The sequence below is a fragment of the Amborella trichopoda genome, chromosome 9, assembly GCF_054954075.1.
Source record: "Amborella trichopoda isolate Santa Cruz 75 chromosome 9, AtrichopodaSantaCruz75HAP2 v2.0, whole genome shotgun sequence".
In the NCBI taxonomy this organism is placed as follows: Eukaryota; Viridiplantae; Streptophyta; class Magnoliopsida; order Amborellales; family Amborellaceae; genus Amborella; species Amborella trichopoda.
The window spans coordinates 55,048,244-55,069,013 of NC_142344.1; the positions used below are offsets into that span (position 1 = coordinate 55,048,244).

General features: G+C 39.0%; 1 protein-coding gene across 6 annotated transcripts; it reads right to left on the minus strand.

Moving 5' to 3' along the window:
* Positions 1-2,379: 2,379 nt before the first annotated feature.
* SSE1 (shrunken seed protein (SSE1)) lies at positions 2,380-19,364 on the minus strand. 6 transcript variants are annotated; one of them, XM_011630082.3, is made up of 9 exons: positions 18,922-19,364; positions 18,669-18,726; positions 18,180-18,393; positions 17,089-17,438; positions 10,948-11,201; positions 10,495-10,562; positions 10,334-10,395; positions 9,979-10,091; positions 2,380-2,768 (listed from the first exon to the last, which is right to left on the minus strand). In XM_011630082.3, the coding sequence occupies exons 1-8, from the start codon at positions 18,988-18,990 to the stop codon at positions 10,030-10,032; spliced, it is 1,137 nt and encodes a 378-aa protein (XP_011628384.1). In that variant the 5' UTR covers positions 18,991-19,364; the 3' UTR covers positions 2,380-2,768; positions 9,979-10,029. The 6 variants fall into 6 exon arrangements, with proteins under 6 accessions (XP_011628384.1, XP_088702137.1, XP_088702136.1 ...); XM_088846011.1 differs by having other exon boundaries at positions 10,948-11,212; XM_020675729.2 differs by lacking the exon at positions 2,380-2,768 and adding an exon at positions 9,240-9,757.
* Between the last annotated feature and the right edge of the window lie 1,406 nt (positions 19,365-20,770).

A 20,770-nucleotide genomic window follows, 5' to 3' on the forward strand; every position in this document is an offset into this window, starting at 1 on the left:
GGTTGCAACCTTATATAAACTTTTTCCAACATATTGTATACTAAAATATCATTTGCCTATTTTACAAGGTCACAATTACCCCTATCCATCGAAGGTGAAATCCGATGGCTTACGGTGTGTCACAAAGCTCAATAAATTTTCTTTCAGACTTTTGAGTTTGTCGATAACATACCTTCAGGCACTAGATTTTATATCTAAGGGCTAGACGTAGTTGTGACCTCCTTGCGTCAAAAAATATACAGTCTTCTTATATACTTTCCCAAAAGGAAAACAACAATTGGATTTTAAATTGCTATACAACACTTGGCTTTAACAGTCAAAATTTTTTATGGTCTCTATTAAATCTTAGGACATTTGTTTTTCACATGGATCTTGTTTTTTGGTTTTGCAAGGTTAGTTTTTAGGCTAAGAAGGTTGCATCCCGAAATTTAGAGTCCTAAAAATACTCCTAAATAGAGTTTTCAATGGAGGGAGTATATGATCTTTTGGTGTAGAGAAGTAAAGTTTTTGGTGACTGAGCACTACAGCAAGGACCAAAAAATGTATTGCTCCATCAGATATGTATGGTCTCTTTCACAGTGATAGGATTCAAACTTGGATACAATATCGTAAATATGAACAATAATTGGTCAAAACTGGCTAACTTCATTGTCGTAAGAAAAATTAAAAAACTTTTAAAAAAATTTGAGGAGAAAGGGTAAAGTTTTAAACAAAGAAGGGTGATAAAGGCAACATGATATTAACATATCGGATTTTGAAATGGGATTGAATACTATAAGACTATTTATCATTTTATAAGGTCACAATTGTTCTTAACTGTTATCGTATCCTTCTTTAAATGTTAAGTAGAGCATGATGTCAAATTAGATGGGCACATCACCAAGTTCAAGATTTTTTTTTTTTTTTGAATTTTGTGTTTACTCAATTACACTCTTACAACCACTTAATTTAAAATCTATCTGACACGTGATTGTGAATTTCTTGTGCCAAAAGTAAATAGTCTCTCTATATACTTTCATTTTAAAATTCGATAGAGAACCTGTGTTATCTCCTATAATTATCCCCTTCCTTGAATATTGACTAGAGCATGATGTCAAATTAGATGGCTTGAGACAAATCACCAAGTTCAAGATTTTTGTTTTTTTTTTTTTTTTGAATTTTAAGTTTACTCAATAACCACTCTTACCCGCTCAATTTAAAATCTCATAGACATAAGTGATTGTGACTTTCTTATACCAAAATAAATGGTCACTTTATATATTTTTTCTTTTAAAATCCGATAGAGAATGTGTGTTGTCTGCTATAATTATCCACTTCCTTTATATACGTTTCTTTTAAAATTCGATAGAGACCGCATGCTATCTCCTATAATTATCCACTTCCTTGAATGTTGAGTAGAGCATGATGTCAAATTAGATGGCTTGAGGCTAATTACCACGTTCAAAATTTATTTTGAATTTTGAATTTACTCAATAACCACTCTTACAACCGCTTAATTTAAAATCCGACTTACACAAGTAATTGTGACTTTTTTGTACCAAAAGTAAATGGTCTCTTTATGTACTTTTCTTTTAAAATTCGATAGAGACTGAATGTTATCTCCTATAATTATCCACTTCCCTCAATGTTGACTAGAGCATGATGTCAAATTAGATAGCTTGGGACACAGCACCAAGTTCAAAAACTTTTTCTTGTTTTTTTGAATTTTGAGTTTACTCAATAACCACTCTTACAACCACTCAATTTAAAATCTGACATACAAATAATTGTGATTTTTTTGTACCAAAAGTAAACGGCCTCTTTCTTTTTAAAATTCGCTAGAGACTGCGTGTTCTCTCCTATAATTATCCATTATGTTTAAAAGAAAACCCGGTATATCGCTACAAATCCCTAAATAATAGATACTTTTTGAATTGAAAGAAAAATGTGATAAATATAAATTAAATAAAGACATCACACCCATTATATTTTACAATATTGCTCATAAAACGGTTGTTTAGTGGAGCGAGAAGGGGAGAAAAAACCATATTTGTCATACCCATTGTGCGTGGCCCCTACCCAATATGGTCGGTCCAAACAGATTTTCAAACCGTGTGCTCCTTTTTCTCCTCATAGGGCATAGGTAGGGCGTGAATCAGGAGACCAAAGCCCATCCATGGTCATGTGGCAAGCATGGGCAGTCAAGATGAGAGGACTAAAGCATGGCCCATGTAATTGTATGATGTCTGGACCAATGTTGGTAGTTTCATTTCAGAGTCTTTTTCGATTCGGTGAGAAAAATGAAACTTCGGACGATTCGAAAAAAGAGTTGGATTTTTTAAAAAATTTAATATAAATAAATTAGATATTTATATAAAATATATATAAATAATGAAACAATTTTAAAACTTTCAAAAATATAGATATTTATTTGCTTAGGCCGAAGACACTGAAGCCTTTGGCAAAAATCGGTCCGAGGCAAACTTAAATCTAGCCCAAATCTGACTGAATCAGCAGCACCAAGCTTTGCTACGCTTACATCTAGGCCTAAAATCTGAAGGCTTCTGCCAAAGCAAAGTTGACAACATTGGTCTGGACCCTCCCCACCGCATACAGTTTTTGTCTCTCCATTAAGGCGCTTGACCACCTGATCATGCTCATGTTGTGGCTTCAAGGGCCTGGTCCACCCCTGCACCCCCACACTCTAAACAGCCAGCATTCAACTGATACTCTTTAACCTTACACCATAATCAGAGGACTTGAATACCTTTCCCCAACGAATGGCCCATCTGCAAAGGGAAAGAGGAAAACATCAACCATCGATTCATTCGCAGCTAAACAGCCACGCAACTATAGTCTTGCATCCTTCGGATGCTTGAATTTTATGTATTTTATGTTGGGTCAATACCCGGATCTGACCCGATAGGGTCCATGCCGGCCCCCGACATGGGACGGGTCCACATCATTTGGACCTGAACCGAACCCACCAGGTCCAATTGTCCAAAACATGGACCCAGACCCAGTTTGTGTCGAAACGCTGGGTTGGCAGGTCGACCCGACCAGGTTGCCATCCCTGCCCTTTCATGGCTTCAGCCCTCTGCTAGGGCATGCACCTTTATTAGCACACTTTTGGACTATTTGGCTGGATAGACACGAGGATTTTTGGAAGCAAGGAAAGTTGTGCAAACTCCATGAAAGAACCCTGCAAATCTACCACTAAACTTTTGGGCTCAAAGCATGTAGCTCCTACCCCACAGCCTTTCTCGCTCATCAGGGGATCCTCATTAGGTCTCATTATGGTTCTCACCTGATACCCATTATGTCATCATTATGGTTCGCACCAATCTAAGTTAAATTTTGATGGCAACTCTAAAAGACCCCATTTCGTCGACATTATGGTTAGCACCTATCTAAGTTAAATTTTGATGGCAACTCTATAAAAAACCAGGACACTAAGAGGTATTTTCAGGAACAATCTTAGTGAATCACTCATGACCTTCTCAACCCCAGCCGGAGTTGCAGACACTACCTTTGCCAAGGCCCACTCCCTGTTGACTGATCTCAAAGTGTTTGTCAAATTTTGACGTAACTCTGGTATCTGCAGTTCGCTACATATCACTTTCAAGAAATCATGAAGAGAATCTAATAACCACACGACTCCCTTGCCAAAGAAAGGGGCAGCAAAACCTAACTATTCATTTAAGGGAATATATCTCCATACCTCTTATTTTTATGTTTGATTTCTTATTTTTAAGTTTTATTTCACAATAGACCCAAAAAATTGTAAATTTTGTTTCTTCTAACCACCTTAGCTACTTTGAATTTGTTTTTTAAGGCCAAACAAATCTAAAAAAACTTGCCTTTTCTAAGAGCTATCCTCCCAAACTTCTCTATCTCCTTATACCTTTTCTCTCTCTCCATCTTTCCCATCTCTAACCCCTCACTCTCTCTCTCTTCACGTTTTCCATCTTTCTTCCCTCTTTCTCCTCCCAAATACATAATAAATATACAGAGAGAAAAAGAGTATGTTGTTTAATCCACTGGAAGAGAGAGAGGTGTTTGGATAAACATGGGAAAAGAGATGTGTTTTGATAAACACGGGAGGAGAGAGAGCGAAAGATGCAGCAAGAGAAAGAAAGAGAAGTTTGAGGGATATAAATGAAGAGAGAAGGGATTGAGTTTAAAAAGAGCATGTATTTCTCACATTTGTTCAGGTTAAAAAATAGGTTTAAAGTGGCTAGAAGTTGGAAGATATTTTTTAAAACTTTGGGTTTATTAAAAAATGAAATTTAAAAATAGAGGATATGGAGATATTTTTCCTTGATTTAAACAACTACCCCCGTAGGAGGAAACTTGCTAACAATTTTGTAGAGACCCACACCCACGTACTCTAATTTTATTAACAGTTAGTATATTATGGCACGACCACAAAGCTGTAGAAATTTGCACGTGTACTAATACAAATTGTTAAATTATCAAAAAAAGAAAATAATGACTGCATAGATTTAGGTCCAAACCCGACCACACAAACTTCCTCCATAGCATTAAGCTGACCAAAGTAGCAAGCAGAGACCACATAACCATGCACTAAAACATGAAGCCCAACATAACCAAATTGTTTAACATTAATATCAAGGATATGCAATCTAACATTTGTCTATAATTGTGCCTTTGGAATGAAAGAATGAGAAGTGTCATTGTTTCAGAAATACCTTAGGCACTGTTTGATAAAACAAAATTTAAATATTCTAATTTTTTAAAATATGAATAAAAGATATTGCCCACTTTATATATCTGAATGATATATTATCTTGATGTATGTTTGATCGTAATTTCTTAGATATAAATTATTAGACTCCTTAGAAGACAAGAGAAACCCAAAGCTAACCGCAACCCCCAATCCAACATATTCTACATGTACTGTCATCCAGGTGGGAGTTTGTGGAAACACAAAGCTAATTGCAACACCTAGCCTTGCTGTGACTTTAGATTCCAGCCACTTTTCACCCCTTACCATCTTAACCCAGAAGCTTATAAGCCCGTAGTTCCATATGCCACGAACCTGCCGTGTATATTCTCAAGCTCCACCATATCAAATCTCCTCAAAAACCCAGCAACTCATGCCGCAACCACCCTTGCCACCTCGTTCTGGCCTGGTGTGGACTTTGAAACCCTCTTGATGCCACTAGCGTTGAAATACTCTGATCAAGTGCTCCACTCAATTGTGTGCATGTTTCTCCCACCAAATACACCACATATAGCAGCAGTTGCAGTACTTGCAGTAGCCACTCTTCTGCTTGGTGGGACTCTCGTATTGCTACTACCCCTTTCCCATCCCCATACCCATTCCAACCATACATGCTTCTTTGCACCACTACAACTTCGGTCCCTGTAACTGAGCCTTTCCATCTTACAGATGTGCTTCACCTTCTACTACAGGTTCTCAAGAGAATAAATGGCCAGGAAAAAGTTAGAAGAAGAAGAAGAACCGGAGGGTTTTGATTGAGACAGATCGATATTGGCGTTAGGGCAGATAATCCTCTCAGGTTGTTGGAGAAAACCCACTTTGGTTATAATCCGGTGATTTTCCCACGACAACCTTTGAAGCCATTGATGAGTTGCAGGAAATTATTAGAAATTAGGCTAGGATGATTTTAGAGAGCCAAGCTTTTGCTTCTCTTTCAGACACTGCTTAAACCCTATTGCGTCCAAACCATGTTTAGGAGACCCTTTGGGGGGGATTTGATGGGTGGCAATGAGAATGCTGATGGGGCTTTGGAGGAGGAGAGAAAGTGAAGATATTGCCAATATTGGAGCAGAAAGAGAGCAGAGGCAACCCCCGTTGGATGAGAGAAGGGATGAGAAGGTGGGATTTGATGGATAGCAATGAGAATGCTGATAGGGCTTTGGAGGAGGAGAGAAAGTTAAGATATTGCCAATATTGGAGCAGAAAGAGAGCAGAGGCAACCCCTGTTGGATGAGAGAAGGGATACAAGAGAGCGAGAGAGAGAGCGAGAAGAGGGGTTGTCTGGCACAGGAGAAGACCCAGGCTCTATGTGAACGACAGAGAGAGAGCCCTGTGAAGTGATAGAGAAACAAAATGCCGCCCATAAAATTTTAGTATCCCAAAATTTCAACTCAGAGCTGAATTTTGGAGACTCAAATATTAGACAGTTATTTGGATATTAAATACTATGATTTGATCTTATCAAACGTGGTCCACCAACTTTTATAATTCAAATTACTTTTGATTCTATGATATCCTGTAATATCAGGATATTAGAGGGTTACCAAACATACCCTTAAAGTCCTACTTAGATGAAGAAACACTTGCAAGTCTCACCTATAACCATGCTACCATCAACATAGACACGGAGAACCACGATGCCTAATGAGAAAGTCCCAATGGAAAAGGAACAAACCCAAGGAGCATCGTCGGAAGCAAGCCCAAGTGACATCAGAAAATTTCTCAAAACAAAGTCAAAGCACACTTATCTGGGAATGTAAAGGCTTCAAAGAGAACACAGAAATGGCAAACATTCCATCCGACAATCATGTAGATGTATTCAATATAACTAGGTCTTCCATGCACATCCTCCAACAATTCTCCATGAAGACATTGTTCGGCTCATCAATATGATACTTGAGTTGAGGTATTGCATGTTGTCTGTGAATAATGAAACACCTTACATCCATTCAAGAGATGCCATTATTAAACGACATTAGCATCATAATTCTTAATCAGGTCATCCTAGACAAACTAATACCTCATCTAACTCACTCCTAGTCCTATGAAAACTCATAAGCCGCCAATCAAACCTTATAGCTTGAGAGAGAACAATTCATGTTTGAATTTGAAGCAGTAAATCTGCATAATTTCATAAAACTTTCTACCATGCCAAATAACATATCCCCAAGTAGCTGAATTTTCTCTTAGTGGAAAAAATAAAATAAAATTGCACAAACGTTTTTCTTGCAATAGATATATTTCCATTGTTGGTATAGGAAGGTGATAAAAGAGGCAGAGTATAGCAGGTATAGTTTCTGACCTTTTGCCAATAACTTATAGGTATATCAGACATAGAAGCGGAGATATTGAAGTTCAAGAATATGGTGGTTCCTATGGACTATCATTTTGCAGTACCACATGTAGACAAGAATGATGCCGCTTATTTGCTGAACACATAATATACTATCCCCTTGCGCCTGAATGAATAATATCTACAACAGGTTGGTTTTGGGCCTAATTAATGAACCATAAATGTAAACAAGGATATCACCCAAGAGATTCTTTTTGGGATAATGCTATCACCTCAGAAAGTGGTACATAATAAAACTGAAGAAATTCAACCAACCAGATGCCATCAAGTACAGATCCTCCACGCAATATACCAATGGCACTTAATACCCTTGACAAACCTAAAAGAACTCCAACCATTGCAGCCAACCCACACTCTGACAGAGGGCATACACCCAGCACACCCATACAAAGACTCCGCTTTGATAATTAGTTTAAAGATTTTCATCCCTCTTTCCCAGTTCCCAAAACAACTAATCTCGCTCCTTATCACCGCTCTTCACCTCTTTATCCCTAGACCACCATCCTTCTTCAGAATTTTGACACAAGTACCTCCTAACTAACCAATGTGAATTTAAAACCCTTTCACTTCCGATCTACTAGAGATCGCTTCATAGTTCGTCTGCCTAATCTATTGCTGACATACTCATCCAAAACCGAGTTATTGCAGTGGGAATTTATACATGTGGCCTCTAAAAGAGTGATGAGCCCCTTCCAAGAAGAAAAATTGACCTTTCAAAAGAGCCAACCTCCACTCAAACTTCTTGATTGTTGAGTCACAAAGAAACTTTCAAGGCTTTCCAAGACCCAAAAGTAAACCCAAATACAAACTCCGAATAAAAGCAGCTGCCACATCCCGGCTGCCTCTATTTTTCTTTTCCACTAAGCTAGCTGTCGTTTACTGGGATCCTAACCCTGTCATTACCACCAAAGAAAGGATATGTAGAATGAGTTCAGGAATGTGGCCTAAGGAGATAGCTGCACCTTCTTCTGTTACAAGGAGAAACCAGAAATCAAAATCAGAAAAACAAGAATCAGACTTGATGTTCTAGCTCACCAGAAGCCATTTGAGCTTGTGGACCTATTCCGCATTATTCATTAGGAAACCAGAAGTTGGGAAGGGGGATATCAGATTGAACTAAGCAAACGCCATATGCCTCAGAAACTCCAAGCATAACCAAATCCATCATAGAGAATCATTCATGGATTATTAGAATCATCCCTTAGATGCTCCATCCATGTTAATCATGAGACATAAAACATCAGAATGCCCCCTAAAACTATTAGCGAAGCACTGGTCCTACACCAGACTGATACAAACACCCCACCCGCCTGGACCTCATAACTTAGCCATCATGTATGTCCAAAGGCCTCGTACATGTTAGAAACCTAAAAAGATAAGAGGTAATCCGCATAATATGGTATCAAGCTGCAAAAGAGTCCTTTACCGGACCCATTAATTAGTAAAAGGAAGGAGACTAATTAGGTGAAAGCATCTATCCTTTCTCCTAGATGGTAATGTGAGCATTTAACCTTGTGAGGATTAAAGTTTGATCCCTACCAATGCAACTTTCTTTAGTGGCTAAAGGATGCTTGAAAATGGAAGCATCACCACTTTTAAGAAATGGTTATAATCACATCTTTAACAGGCATTAGCCTTTGAATGAGAGAGCCTGTACATTAACTCACTCTTCTTCAAATTATCTCATCCTTGGCCTGTATTCTCCTGCATTACTCCTCTTTCTTCAATGAAACGGTGAACGTATTTTTCACTAAGTCAAACTGAGTTAATAGTCCCTAGAAGCCACAAACCAATCATAATGGTAAGTATTACCAACGATTTTATTGTACATAAGAGGTAGGAGAAAACGACCATAGAAACATTGAACAGGAACTTAAACAGAACCTAAGGACATTCATGGCCTATATCACACTTTAAAGACTAAATCCAAAATCAATGTGAAACTTATTGATGCAAATCAACAATGAAGTGTTGGCGCCTCTTTCTTTAGGTATCCACAGACCATTATAAGATGTCTCTTTTATGGTTCCCGAATCTGAATACAAAAACATGTCATATGGACATGGACATGCAAATGACAGAAGAATTTTATAATATCTCATATTTATGGAGGCATGCCCGTTGGAAAATTTATAAACATTAAATGAATAAGTCTTAAAATCACCAAAATGCACTAATCTTGTAAATAATGCATGAAATATCCCTAGTTTTGTACAAAATATATAGTGCATTCAACATATGTATCCCAATATTGCTACAACAGATGCAAAACAGATATAAATTAAAAAGAAATTGTCATATGGGACAATCAAGTTCCCTTGCATGACAGGTCGAAATGGATATGCGATCCTTTAGATTGGTCCATGGCTTCAGGCCAAAGTCTGCTCTTTTGTGCTACCAATGATGAGCATTTGGTGGACCACAAAATCAGATTTATCTCAAATAACAGATTAGCATAGGTGACCTCCACCATTTCCACTTTTAGATGTTGATGCTGATGTTAAATAGGCAGCACCTGATATAGCACTTTGACAATTCTTCATATGCAGGAGTAAATTAACAGCCATGAGTGCTATAGTCCTATTGTCTTATTTTTACATAATTCAATCAGTTTATGATGCCGTTGAATCTTATTGAATCGTCGTTCTCTAGCACGAGTACATGGAATCTTCTGGTTTCTGGATATCAAATAATAAAAAATTAAATGGTAAAAGAGCTATATCTATATATAACTATACATTGATGATTATACAGATATCAATACACGCATAAGTAGAAATCAATAAATAGCATACCTAATTTTAGTACTAAATGAACTTGGATTGCTTGAGCAAGGCACAAATTCTACATGACATCATGAGAGAGATCAGGCAGATTACTTCACCCACAGAGAACTCACCTTGATGACACAAAATCTGCACAATAATGTTTGACTCCCCTCAAATTGCTCTCATGACGCTGATGTGTAAGTGTATCGTGTTTGTGCACCAATAATAAGCTCAACAAATTTAGCTGCATACAGTAAACGAAGAATTTAAAACAGATACTGTTTCAGAGAAGTATTACTTTAAATTTATTGTTTTGATAGTCAAATATTAGTTTTTTAAATTGAAAAAGAACGACAATTCACTTGAAAATCAAAGTTCGAACACCAATAACATCAAATTATTACATTCAAGATGAAAATGCATAAGAGCAAGGACTCTTAAGAGATAAAGGTTGAGCAGGATACAAATAATTTAAGGACCACAGACCTGTAAGAAATCCAACAAGCGGAATGGGGTTCAAGTATTTCTCAGTGTTCTCAATACGGCACCTAAAATGAAAAAAGGAAGCAAGAAAACCACATGAAGGTGTGCCAAAAAGAAAGGCAATAGCGATGAAGGGACGAAAGGGAATTTCATTATATAATTACCGTGAATACTTGCTGAAGAAGGGATCTCTCAAGAGATAAAGCGCCCACAACAGCTTTCTTCTTTTCAACTACATCAATCCCATAGTAAGAAGTCATTTCAGATAGGAATAGGATCATTTCAGACAGGAACAGAACCACTTAGATAAAATAAGTACATACAAGGAAGCCTGTATGACAAAAACGAATCCATATAATGAAAACCACATTAGAACTAGATCATCACTTTCCCAGAATAAATGAATAGCAGAGAGAAGTTGAAACTATAATAGCCTTGCATCCTAACTTGAGAAGGCAAAAGGAACCCTAAACATTCTCCGTCTTTCAGGAAATTAATAAATTATTTCCTATTTTATTTTTTATAAACAAATATTCAAGATAAAAAGTATTTATGCTTAATGGATAACTTGCTGTCTTAGCAATTACTATTTCTTCTTGGCAAAGTAAGAGTCTAACCTCATTAGTTTCCTCGCTAGATAGAATATGATGCTTCCCTCCATTTGTGACAAAAGAAAGAATGCCCATTGCAGCAAAGTCGACAGCTAAAGACAGCATCCAAGGTTTCCACGACCGCACTCCATGTTTTCTAATAAATAGGACATAAACAAGTGGCCTTGTAATGAAGAGCACCTCTCCAAGAAGAAATAGTACACCATGAAGTCCTTTCTCAGACCAGATGGAAGCCAATGTTGGCTTTGCTACTGCTGGAGCTGGAAGAACACTAGCAAAAATAACTGTGTAAAATTTGTGTAGTAAATCGAAGATGTGCAACATAACATTGTGTATGTATATTTAGTATTTCACACAAATTATTATAAAAGAAGTACCATCCTATACACCAAACATGGACATTGATGGCATAAGGTTAAAATTTTTAAAGCGATCGGTACCATTTAGTATACTTAGACAAAAGTCTAGAGTCCAAATTGAAACTGCATGCACTAAACCGAAAAACCAAAAAGCATGGACAAGTATTTAACAGAATCATTACCACAGCATTTATGAGAATAGAAACATTGACATGATTTCGTGGATGAATAAGGAGGCTGCACGAAGGAAGTAAGGTATCTAGACGGCATAGGCTCAAAGTGATCGATGCAGGCTCAGACAAACCTAGTAAGGCTGGAAGTAGCACCGTCAAAGAGGCTCGAAGTAAACAGACAAATGGGTGGAAACCTAGCCACTTTAGAGTTACTTTTTTATAAACTTAACCGCTATCATCAAATATGGAGAACTACAGAGATAATTGGAAAAATAAAGCACAACACAACAACGAAATATTAAATACATCTTTCCACTCAAGGTAGCTTGTCGAGAAAAAATTTTCAACTCAAGTTACAACCAGAACCACATATTTAAAGAAATAGAGCAACGAAAAAGAGTCTATTGTAGAAAGAGACTCTCTCACAAGACCATCTGGCCATCATAAGAATCCACATGAAAATTAGCTTCCCTCGCAGAGTGACGAAAAATTCTAGTCTAAAAGACATCCTTCTAAGGCATTCAAGAATCTCATCCATCAGATTTCTGAACCCCCAAGGCTGAGACACCGATGGGGTTCTCAAGCGCATTAACGTGGTTGATTAAATTGCTGTGAACCACGAGTGGGCCTATAGTACCTCAGGGCCCAGTGGGGGAGTCTTGTAAATTTTGAACCAAAGGTGTACATCAATCCAAGAAAATGAGTAGGTTAACACCTTTCAATCCTCTCAAGATACCTCCTACTCTGAAGGGCCAGAGATTGCCCACAGCTATAGTGGAAGTCAAGCTTAAGGCACCCTTCAAGCAGGGCAATCCAAAAAACTCTTGGCTTCATGGATGTCACTGGCTCCAATTCCTGAATCAAGTCCTTTACTCAAGTCCCCAGTAGTTCATTGAAGCTATAAGCCCAAGAAGTCATAGAACCCAAATCGCGCGTTGTTTCCATGATCATATATCATTTTTTCAGCCTTCAAAAATGACATTGTTCTGCTTCTTTAATATACTCCAGCAGATGGCCACAATTGGCCCATTAAGAGAGAAAGTGAGCTATGACGCAAGCTAACAGGATTATTGGATTCTACTATGGACCTCCCAAGGAAAACCCGTCAAAGTTTGGAGGAAGTGCAAAGCTTATAGTTGGAGGGTGGGAACCATGACCAATGGCTTTGATAAACTCATGGCAAGAGGTTCCCTTTATATCATCGGACTGCTCAAGAAGGAATGCCCTTTTCCTAATAGAGTGTTGAGCTGTTACTTAAAAGTAAAAATTGAGAGATATTGTGTTGTTTGTTCTTTCTAGAGAATCAAGATTCAATATGTAGTATTAGGGCCTCCACAACAAAGGCCCAATTTCTCAAGTAGGATTCCCTTTCTGGTTCTAAAGCACAGGGCAAAGGTCGCAGGGAAACTGCCAAACTAGCCTGCTATGATCAACCTTCTCCCCAACCCCCTTCGACTGTCCCCTCAGAGGCCTCTACCCCTAAAGACTCGTCCTTGAGGCATCCCTCCTCAAGATGCCCTCCCCCCCAACCCACCGCATCAGGTTAATACTCTCTTGGAATATTCAGGGCCTGGGACACCCGACTAAGCGGAATGCAGTGCGAGATACTTGTACCCACCATTGTCACACTATCCTCCGACTCTCCAAAACTAAAATGCCTTCCCCCTCTCTTCACCTGGTTAGATAGGGCCACAGGCCCTGCAATGGGATTGCCCTTCCCTCTGAGGGCGCGTTGGGTGATGGATCATCTGGGATCCGTCTCTCCATGCCCTCTCCTCATCTCATGTTACCTCCTACTCAGCGACAGTGGTTCTCTTGGTCCTCTCAAGAGTCTCGGACAGCCTCCTCTGGAAGTTCACGGCCGTCTATGGCCCGCACTCTGAAAACCTAAGAGATCAATTGTGGAATGAACTGGACCTTGTTGCAACAACTCCTCCCTCAAGGTGGTCCATCAGTGGCGATTTCAACATTACAAGATGGTCATACGAGTGCAACTCCCTTTCAAGGATATCCCCGGGGATGCTTCATTTCTATGATTTCATCTCAAGACACAATCTCATCGACGTCCCACTGAAAGGGGCTCATTTCACCTGGTCTAACCACTCTTACATCCCCCTCCCTCTCTAAAATAGATAGATTTCTGCTTTCTACTGATCGGATGCTTCCTTCCCAGGACCCCATGCCATGGCTCTGCCCAAACCGACCTCGGACCACTGCCCTATCCTTCACAACTCCCAGCTCGTGCCCAGAGGGGTCCAAAACCTTTTTAAGTTTGAAATAACTTGGCTCGAAGAACGAAATTTCTCTCACCTAGTCCCCCAGTGGTGGAATTCCTTCGCTTGTCAGGTCTCAGGTAGGGGTGGTTACTGCCTCCAACACAAAATTCGGATGCTCAAATGATCCTTTAAAGATTAGAGCAAGCACCTACCTGGCAATTGCCACTCTTGCAAAGATTTCCTCTCAGGGACTGGGATGTCCTCAAAGAACATCGTACTCTAACAAAAGCCGAGAGGCAGCAGAGAGTCCAACGCATAATTGAATACCAGTTGCTTCTGAAACAAGAAGAAACTTACTGGTGTCAACGGTCCCGAGTCAAGTGGTTAAAACTAGGGGATCGCAATACAGCTTTCTTCCATAAGATCGCAAACTGTAGGAGGCGAGACAATTCTATCACGCATATCAGAGTCGAGGAATCTATCTTCAAAGAGCCCCCTGAGGTCGAAAGGGAAATCCTCACTGTCTTTAAAGATCTCTTTGATGGGTGACCTATCTTTTCTCCTCTTCCCACCTGAGAAGGCTTCCTAGCTTGAAAGACCATTTACCGAGGACGAAATCCTTCAGGCCATACAACAGCTTAGTCAAGATTGAGCCACTAGACCCGATGGATTCCTTGTAGCATTCTTCAAATCCTTTTGGAACTCTCTTTGATCCGACTTCCTCACCTTCTTCGAGGAATTCTTTCAGCAAGGTACCCTACACACAACCCTCAATGCAACATTCGTAGACCTTGCACCCAAAGTCGAAGGGGCCGAGGAACTCAAAGACTGTCACCCCATCAGCCTCATTAATAGCACCTACAAACTTCTCTTGAAGGTCCTCGCCTCTCGTCTTAGAGAGGTATTGGGCTCTGCTATTTCCCCCCAACAAGGGTCTTTTGTAAAGGACCATCAAATCCTCGATGGAGCCTTCATAGCCCATGAACATTCTAAACACCTCTCGAGACCCCCTGGTCTGGTCGCTAAACTAGACCGAGAAAAGCCGTATGACCATGTCGATTGGGAGATCCTCGACGAAACCCTAGCTCGCATGGGTTTCGACAGCCGGTGGAGGAAATGGACCCATGATTGTATAAGCAATCCCCACTTGTCTGTCCCAATTAATGGATCCCCCAAGGGGTTTTTCCCTCTTCTAGGGTCTTCGGCAATGTGACCCTCTCTCTCCCTTCCTCTTTGCTATAGTAACTGAAGTCTTTAGCCACTCAATTCAAAGACTTTTCCACTCGGGACTCCTGCGTGGCTTCAAGATATCAACCCAAGGCCCCACAACCACTCATCTTCAATATACAAACGACATGTTGGTCTTCTGCGAAGCCCCCTCCCAGGAGGTCGACACTCATATTCCTCAACTGCTTTGAATGGGTAACTGGGTTCAAAGCATCAACATGAACCAAGTCAAAAATGATAGGGGTGGCCCTGGACACCCCTTCCACCCAGGCCCTTGCTGATTGTTGGGACCATCTTTTAGAAAGCCTTCCCTCCACTTACCTTGGCCTTCCACTTTACCAAGGCAAACCTAAACATAGCCTATGGGCCCACATCATCAACAAATTTGATCGCAAGTACGCAATTTGGAAGGGCCATTACCTCTCTACTGCTAGGCGAGTCACCCTCATTAAGGCTACTCTCTCTAATGTTCCCATTTACCAGATGTCACTATTCCTTATGCCAGCGTCCATTCACTCTCTGCTCAAGTAGCTAACGAGAAATTTCTTATGGGCCGGTGATGATCATAAGTGTTAAATCCACCTTATTTCATGGGATGAGATTTGCTTATCCCACTATTCAGGGGCATTCAGTACCTAGGGGCTAAAGAAGGCAAACATAGTCCTTTTGGGCAAGTGGTGGTGGCGTTATACCACCCAAGAAAACCATCTGTGGCAGCAAGTGATTCTCCACAAATATCTACTTTCCCACCAATGTTCCTAGCTGCCAAATTGCAAGCCAACGGCAGGTCTTCGGGTAATTGGAGATCGCTTCTTCGAATCCTAATCCTCGTCAAAACTCATATCCATTTTCATCCTAAAGCCAGCACAAAAATTAGGTTCTGGTTAAATCTTTGGATTCGCCAAACCCCTCTAAAAGACCTCTTCCCCTCCCTTTTCCTTTTCACTCTCAACCACCAAGCATCAATCCTAGACTGCTTCCCACCCCAGGGGTCTTCAAGAACATGGACTCCTACCTTCAGACGTTCACCCTCAAATTTTGAAATGCATGAATTTTTAGATCTTTCGTCCTTCCTTCGTTCCACATTCCTACCCCTTTCAAGGGAGGACAAGATCATCTGGTGTCCAGCGCCTGCTGAACAATACTCAGTCTCTTCCTTCTACAAAAAGCTCCTTGACCCCCCACCTTCCCTCATGCCCCAGCCCCCGTTACTGCTAAAGCTTGGTCTACCCTCACCCCTCCCAAGCTTAAGGTATTCATCGTTGAAAGGATTCTCACGGTTAATCAATTGCAAACAAGGGGTTTGCCTATTCCCAACTGGTGTGCACTATGTCAGGCTGCGGAAGAGACCAATGCTCATCTCTTCCTCCACTGCCCTATCGCACAAGATTTTTGGGGTGCCCTACTACGACTTTTCGAATGTCAATGGGTCACTCCCTGCTCGGTTCCCCTCCTCTTTTCTTCTCTCCAGCGTTTGCATGGGCAAAATCTGGTATCTTGCTTTGAAAGGCCTCCATGGCAGCCTTTACTCTGGACCCTTTGGGTCGAACGCGACAATACGATCTTCCGGGGTGAATTCTCATCTTTGACAGCCCTATTTGACAAAAGTAAGTTCATGGTGATCTTTTGGGCCTCCAACCACCCCTGGAAGCAAACTTTTATACTCTATTCTCTTTAATACAAAACCATGAACATTCTCAAAAGAATATGTAATATTATCTACTGAGGTGACTAACATGTCTGATTCTTTAGCTGGTTTGGGTGTAAAGAGGGAAGAATTATGTATATCGGATTTTGGGCCTCCATGGTGTGCAAATTTCTTCTACAATTAGTTCCATGAAACTAATAATTATGAAAAAGAAAAGGAAAAATTATCAAAATATCGAAATAAGAAGCAATTGAAGTAATACGTGTCAACATACCAGGACGCTTGGTGGTTGTATAAGAAAGATGATGAGGCCTATTCAACCAGGATTGAGAACATGTAATATTATCTACTGAGGTGACTAACATGTCTGATTCTTTAACTGGTTTAAGTGTAATGAGGGAAGAATTATGTATATGCGATTTTGGGCCTCCATGGTACATGAAACTAAGAATTATGAAAAAGAAAAGAAAAAATTATCAAAATATCGAAATAAGAAGAAATTGAAGTAGTATGTGTCAACATACCAGGAGGCTTGGTGGTTGTATCAGAAAGATGGTGAGGCCTATTCAACCAGGATTGGTTCGACGTCGTCATCGCATTCTCCCCAAATTTATTCAAAGCAAACAATGCTCTGTTTTCTACATTTCTAGGATTATAACTGTAAAAGCCTTGGGGATAGCCAGGCCCATGATACCCACCAGGCCTTGCAGTTTGAAGCACTGAATAATTCGGAACATTACCAGTTCTAGGGTGGCCTGAGCCATTATTTGCCTGAGAGCCCGAATTATGTGGATCCTCGACATTTGGTGACATCCCACCATGAAAAAGCATCTTATATCCACTTTGTTGCAGCAAAATTAACCGCAATAACACCCTGCATGGGAGATATTCATTTAAACAGAAACCCAAAATTGCAACTATACACTTAAATCAAGGCACACAAATTAACAGAAACTCCAGAGAATAGAGACATTTGTATCCCTGAATGGACCATAAATAAAACAGGGACTCAGCGGACGGAGTCAGGTGAGTTACTTTGCCTCAGTCTATTGCCAAGGCAAGTTCCAGTGCCCAACTTACCCTTTTTAAGAACTCCTAAAAAATCACAAATTTTATTAAAATATTATTATATGAATCAGAAACATATTCTTATATGACTTCTATGTTTTTAAGATAATTTGGGAACTTTTCTTATTACATGCTGTAAATTTTTATTTTGTTTCCTTTTTTAATTTACTGAAATACGTCACGGTACAAATCAATTTTTTCAATAATCCAATTTATACACTTTTTTATCTTTTATTGACTTTCAATGGTTTCTAATACTTACTTTAGTTTTTGCTGATTTTTAATTGTTCACAAAAAAGGAAAAAAAAATTGAAATATTGGGCATGTTTTGGATGTGTACAGGACTCATCCTAGTCCAAGTACTTGAACTCGGGCTGAGTAACTCAGTTCAGGCAAAGTTCCAAAACATTGAATAAAATAGAGATAGATTCTAGTAAATCAAGCAAGTAAAGCGCAATAAGGAACTGAACAAACATGAAGTCCCACCAAAAGCAAGTGGAGAGAGGGGGGAGAGTTATGTACAAAGAGAACTCTCTGTAACCCTTACTTGGAGGCCTCTGTAACAGCAATGAAATTCCACTTCTTGTCATCTCCATAATATTGTTGGGCAACAACTTCAACCAAGGTCTCCAAGTCCTTGACTGTAGATATGCATAAGGACCAAGGAAATGTAGGCTCTTGAGGGCCCATTCTCATTTGGGCACCAGAGGTTTCAATTATATGCTCGTTAATTGCAGTTATAACACCCACAATTGCAGTAACTAGAAAACCCAAGAATAAGCAATCACGACATAAACCAATCTCCAATAAATTATTAAAGAATCATTGAGCAAAAAACCAAATCAATAATGAATTGAATTAAAGAAAAAAAACCATTATATGAAACATTAAACCCATTAAAGAAAAATCAATCAAGACAAACCAATCTCAAATAAATCATCAAAGAAACATTAAGCAAAAAACCAAATCAATAATAAATTGAATTGAATTAAAGAAGAAAACCCATTATATGAAACATATATTTCTTGACACATACCAGCTTCCGGCGCAATTTCTGAAGCCGAGAAGCGCTCGGGGAGAAACCATGTCAAGCCCTGAAAGCGAATCAATCATAGAGAAAACAAATGAATATTAAACTTCCAATGGAAAATAGAATAACAAGCAGGACAACCCAAGTGGGTCTCTCTCTTGTCTGAGGAAAATCAGCAAATAATTGGATGGTATGTCGGTATAGGCAAAGCAACAACATGAAACAAACTTTTGATTTCACAGAGAGAGAGAGAAATTACATTAGCCAAGCTCTCCAAAGAATGCACATATTCTCTGTTCTTCCTAACCCACTGTTTGTATGCCTCCATGGCAGAAAAGGGCTGTGCTATTCCAAGACAAAGACAAGCTCTCTTTCTCTCTCTAACTATAAGCAGATGGCACAGAAACTCTCTCTAACTATAAATACAATCTCTGATGCATCTCTCCTGTTTTCCCTTAACCTCACACACGCGTGCATAACAAGAGAGAGCTAGAATCAAGACGCTGCGTCACCAGTGTGAAGAGGGAGAAACAAAGAAGTGCACCCTTTTCGATGAGGATGAGATAAACACACAGGAAAACAACGTGATCGAAGAGAACCAGAGGTATTAATGTGAAGAAGGTGTCACGTCATCCCTGATATGATAATTGGGGAAAATACATTGCCCCACTATAGCAACAAGATTCTCCCTCAAAGTCGTGTGAAGAGATTTATTGCTCCAGTGAGAGCATATTGTGAATTTGCTCCGTCGGGGTAAAACCCTTTTTTTAGGGTCGCACATACTATGCTCCTGCGGGATCATACTGTTAATACTTCCCTTGCTCAAGATATCTATGCAGCAGAATTTTCGTAGTAAAAATTTTAATGGAGAATCATTTTTAAAATAAAAAATTTTGAATTATAAGTTCTTTAGGTTTAGTCTTTCAAAAATTGGATGGTCCTAGCATAAGTTTTTTTCTAGTACTTAGAGAGTTTATTTCAAAAAAATTTATGGAGATATTCTATGGGTTGTAAAGATTAGTTCACCAGTTTTTGATATCTAAAAAAAAGAGTAATGATCCAGACCCTCCCACACCCATGTATGTAAAACCTCAAAGTATCACCATTAAATTTGGTACACGCTCTAAAAAAGTCAAATCTCATACCCATGTCATAACTTTTCTAGATATATGTGCCAGTGATCTTTTGGAGTCCTACACATATATGTATGGAGGGTCTCATAGGATCATTACTCTCCAAAATGTTATCCATATTATTTTGGTAGACAGAGGAAATGGTTAGTATCCTCCCATCGGCAAAGGAAATCCTTTGGCTTTTCTTCAACCCAAATTTTGGCTTTAGAACCTAATAAAAATAAATAGAGCTCTCTATGGTCATCGGAGAATTTAACATTAAGAACCGTTCAATTTTTTAAAGCCAAGATCTAGGTATTCAAGAACTTAGAATCCAAAATAGAGCCCTCTATGTTCCTCGGAGAATTTAACATTAAGAACCGTTCAGTTTTTTAAAGCCAAGATCAAGGTATCCAAGAGCTTAGAATCCAAAATTTTCCTTGGATATAAACATCTTGTAATAATTAGATGGATTCTGCTCAAGTTATTCTTTTGCCTAAGGGAGTTGTTGTATAGCATGCTCCCATAGAAGTATTCTATACTTGCCCCAAAAAAAGTTTCTATAAGGTTGCAACCGATAGAATTACATGTGCTCGTCAAAAATCCACCATAAAAGGTTATTTAAATGTTGGAAAAGTCTCTAATTAATCATCTCGACATCAAGATATATAAATATGAAAAGAAAAAAAGTTTTTGAATCCATGAAATAGTGTATCTTGCAATGCATTAATTAGATCGTTCATTTTCAAGATTTTCATGTGTTTATAGATTTATTTAACTGGAACTATTTTTAGAGTTTAAAATTTTATAATTAAAGATGAAAATAAATTTTTAAGCCTTCGTAATAATTTTTTATATAAAAATTATATTTATAATAAAATTTACAGGTGGGCCTGGATTGTTTATGGTTGCAACCTTATAAAAATCACACCTTTATTACTTCACTTTTTATTATCGGCCTCTTCCGACATACCCTCAGTCTTACTCTTTCCACAT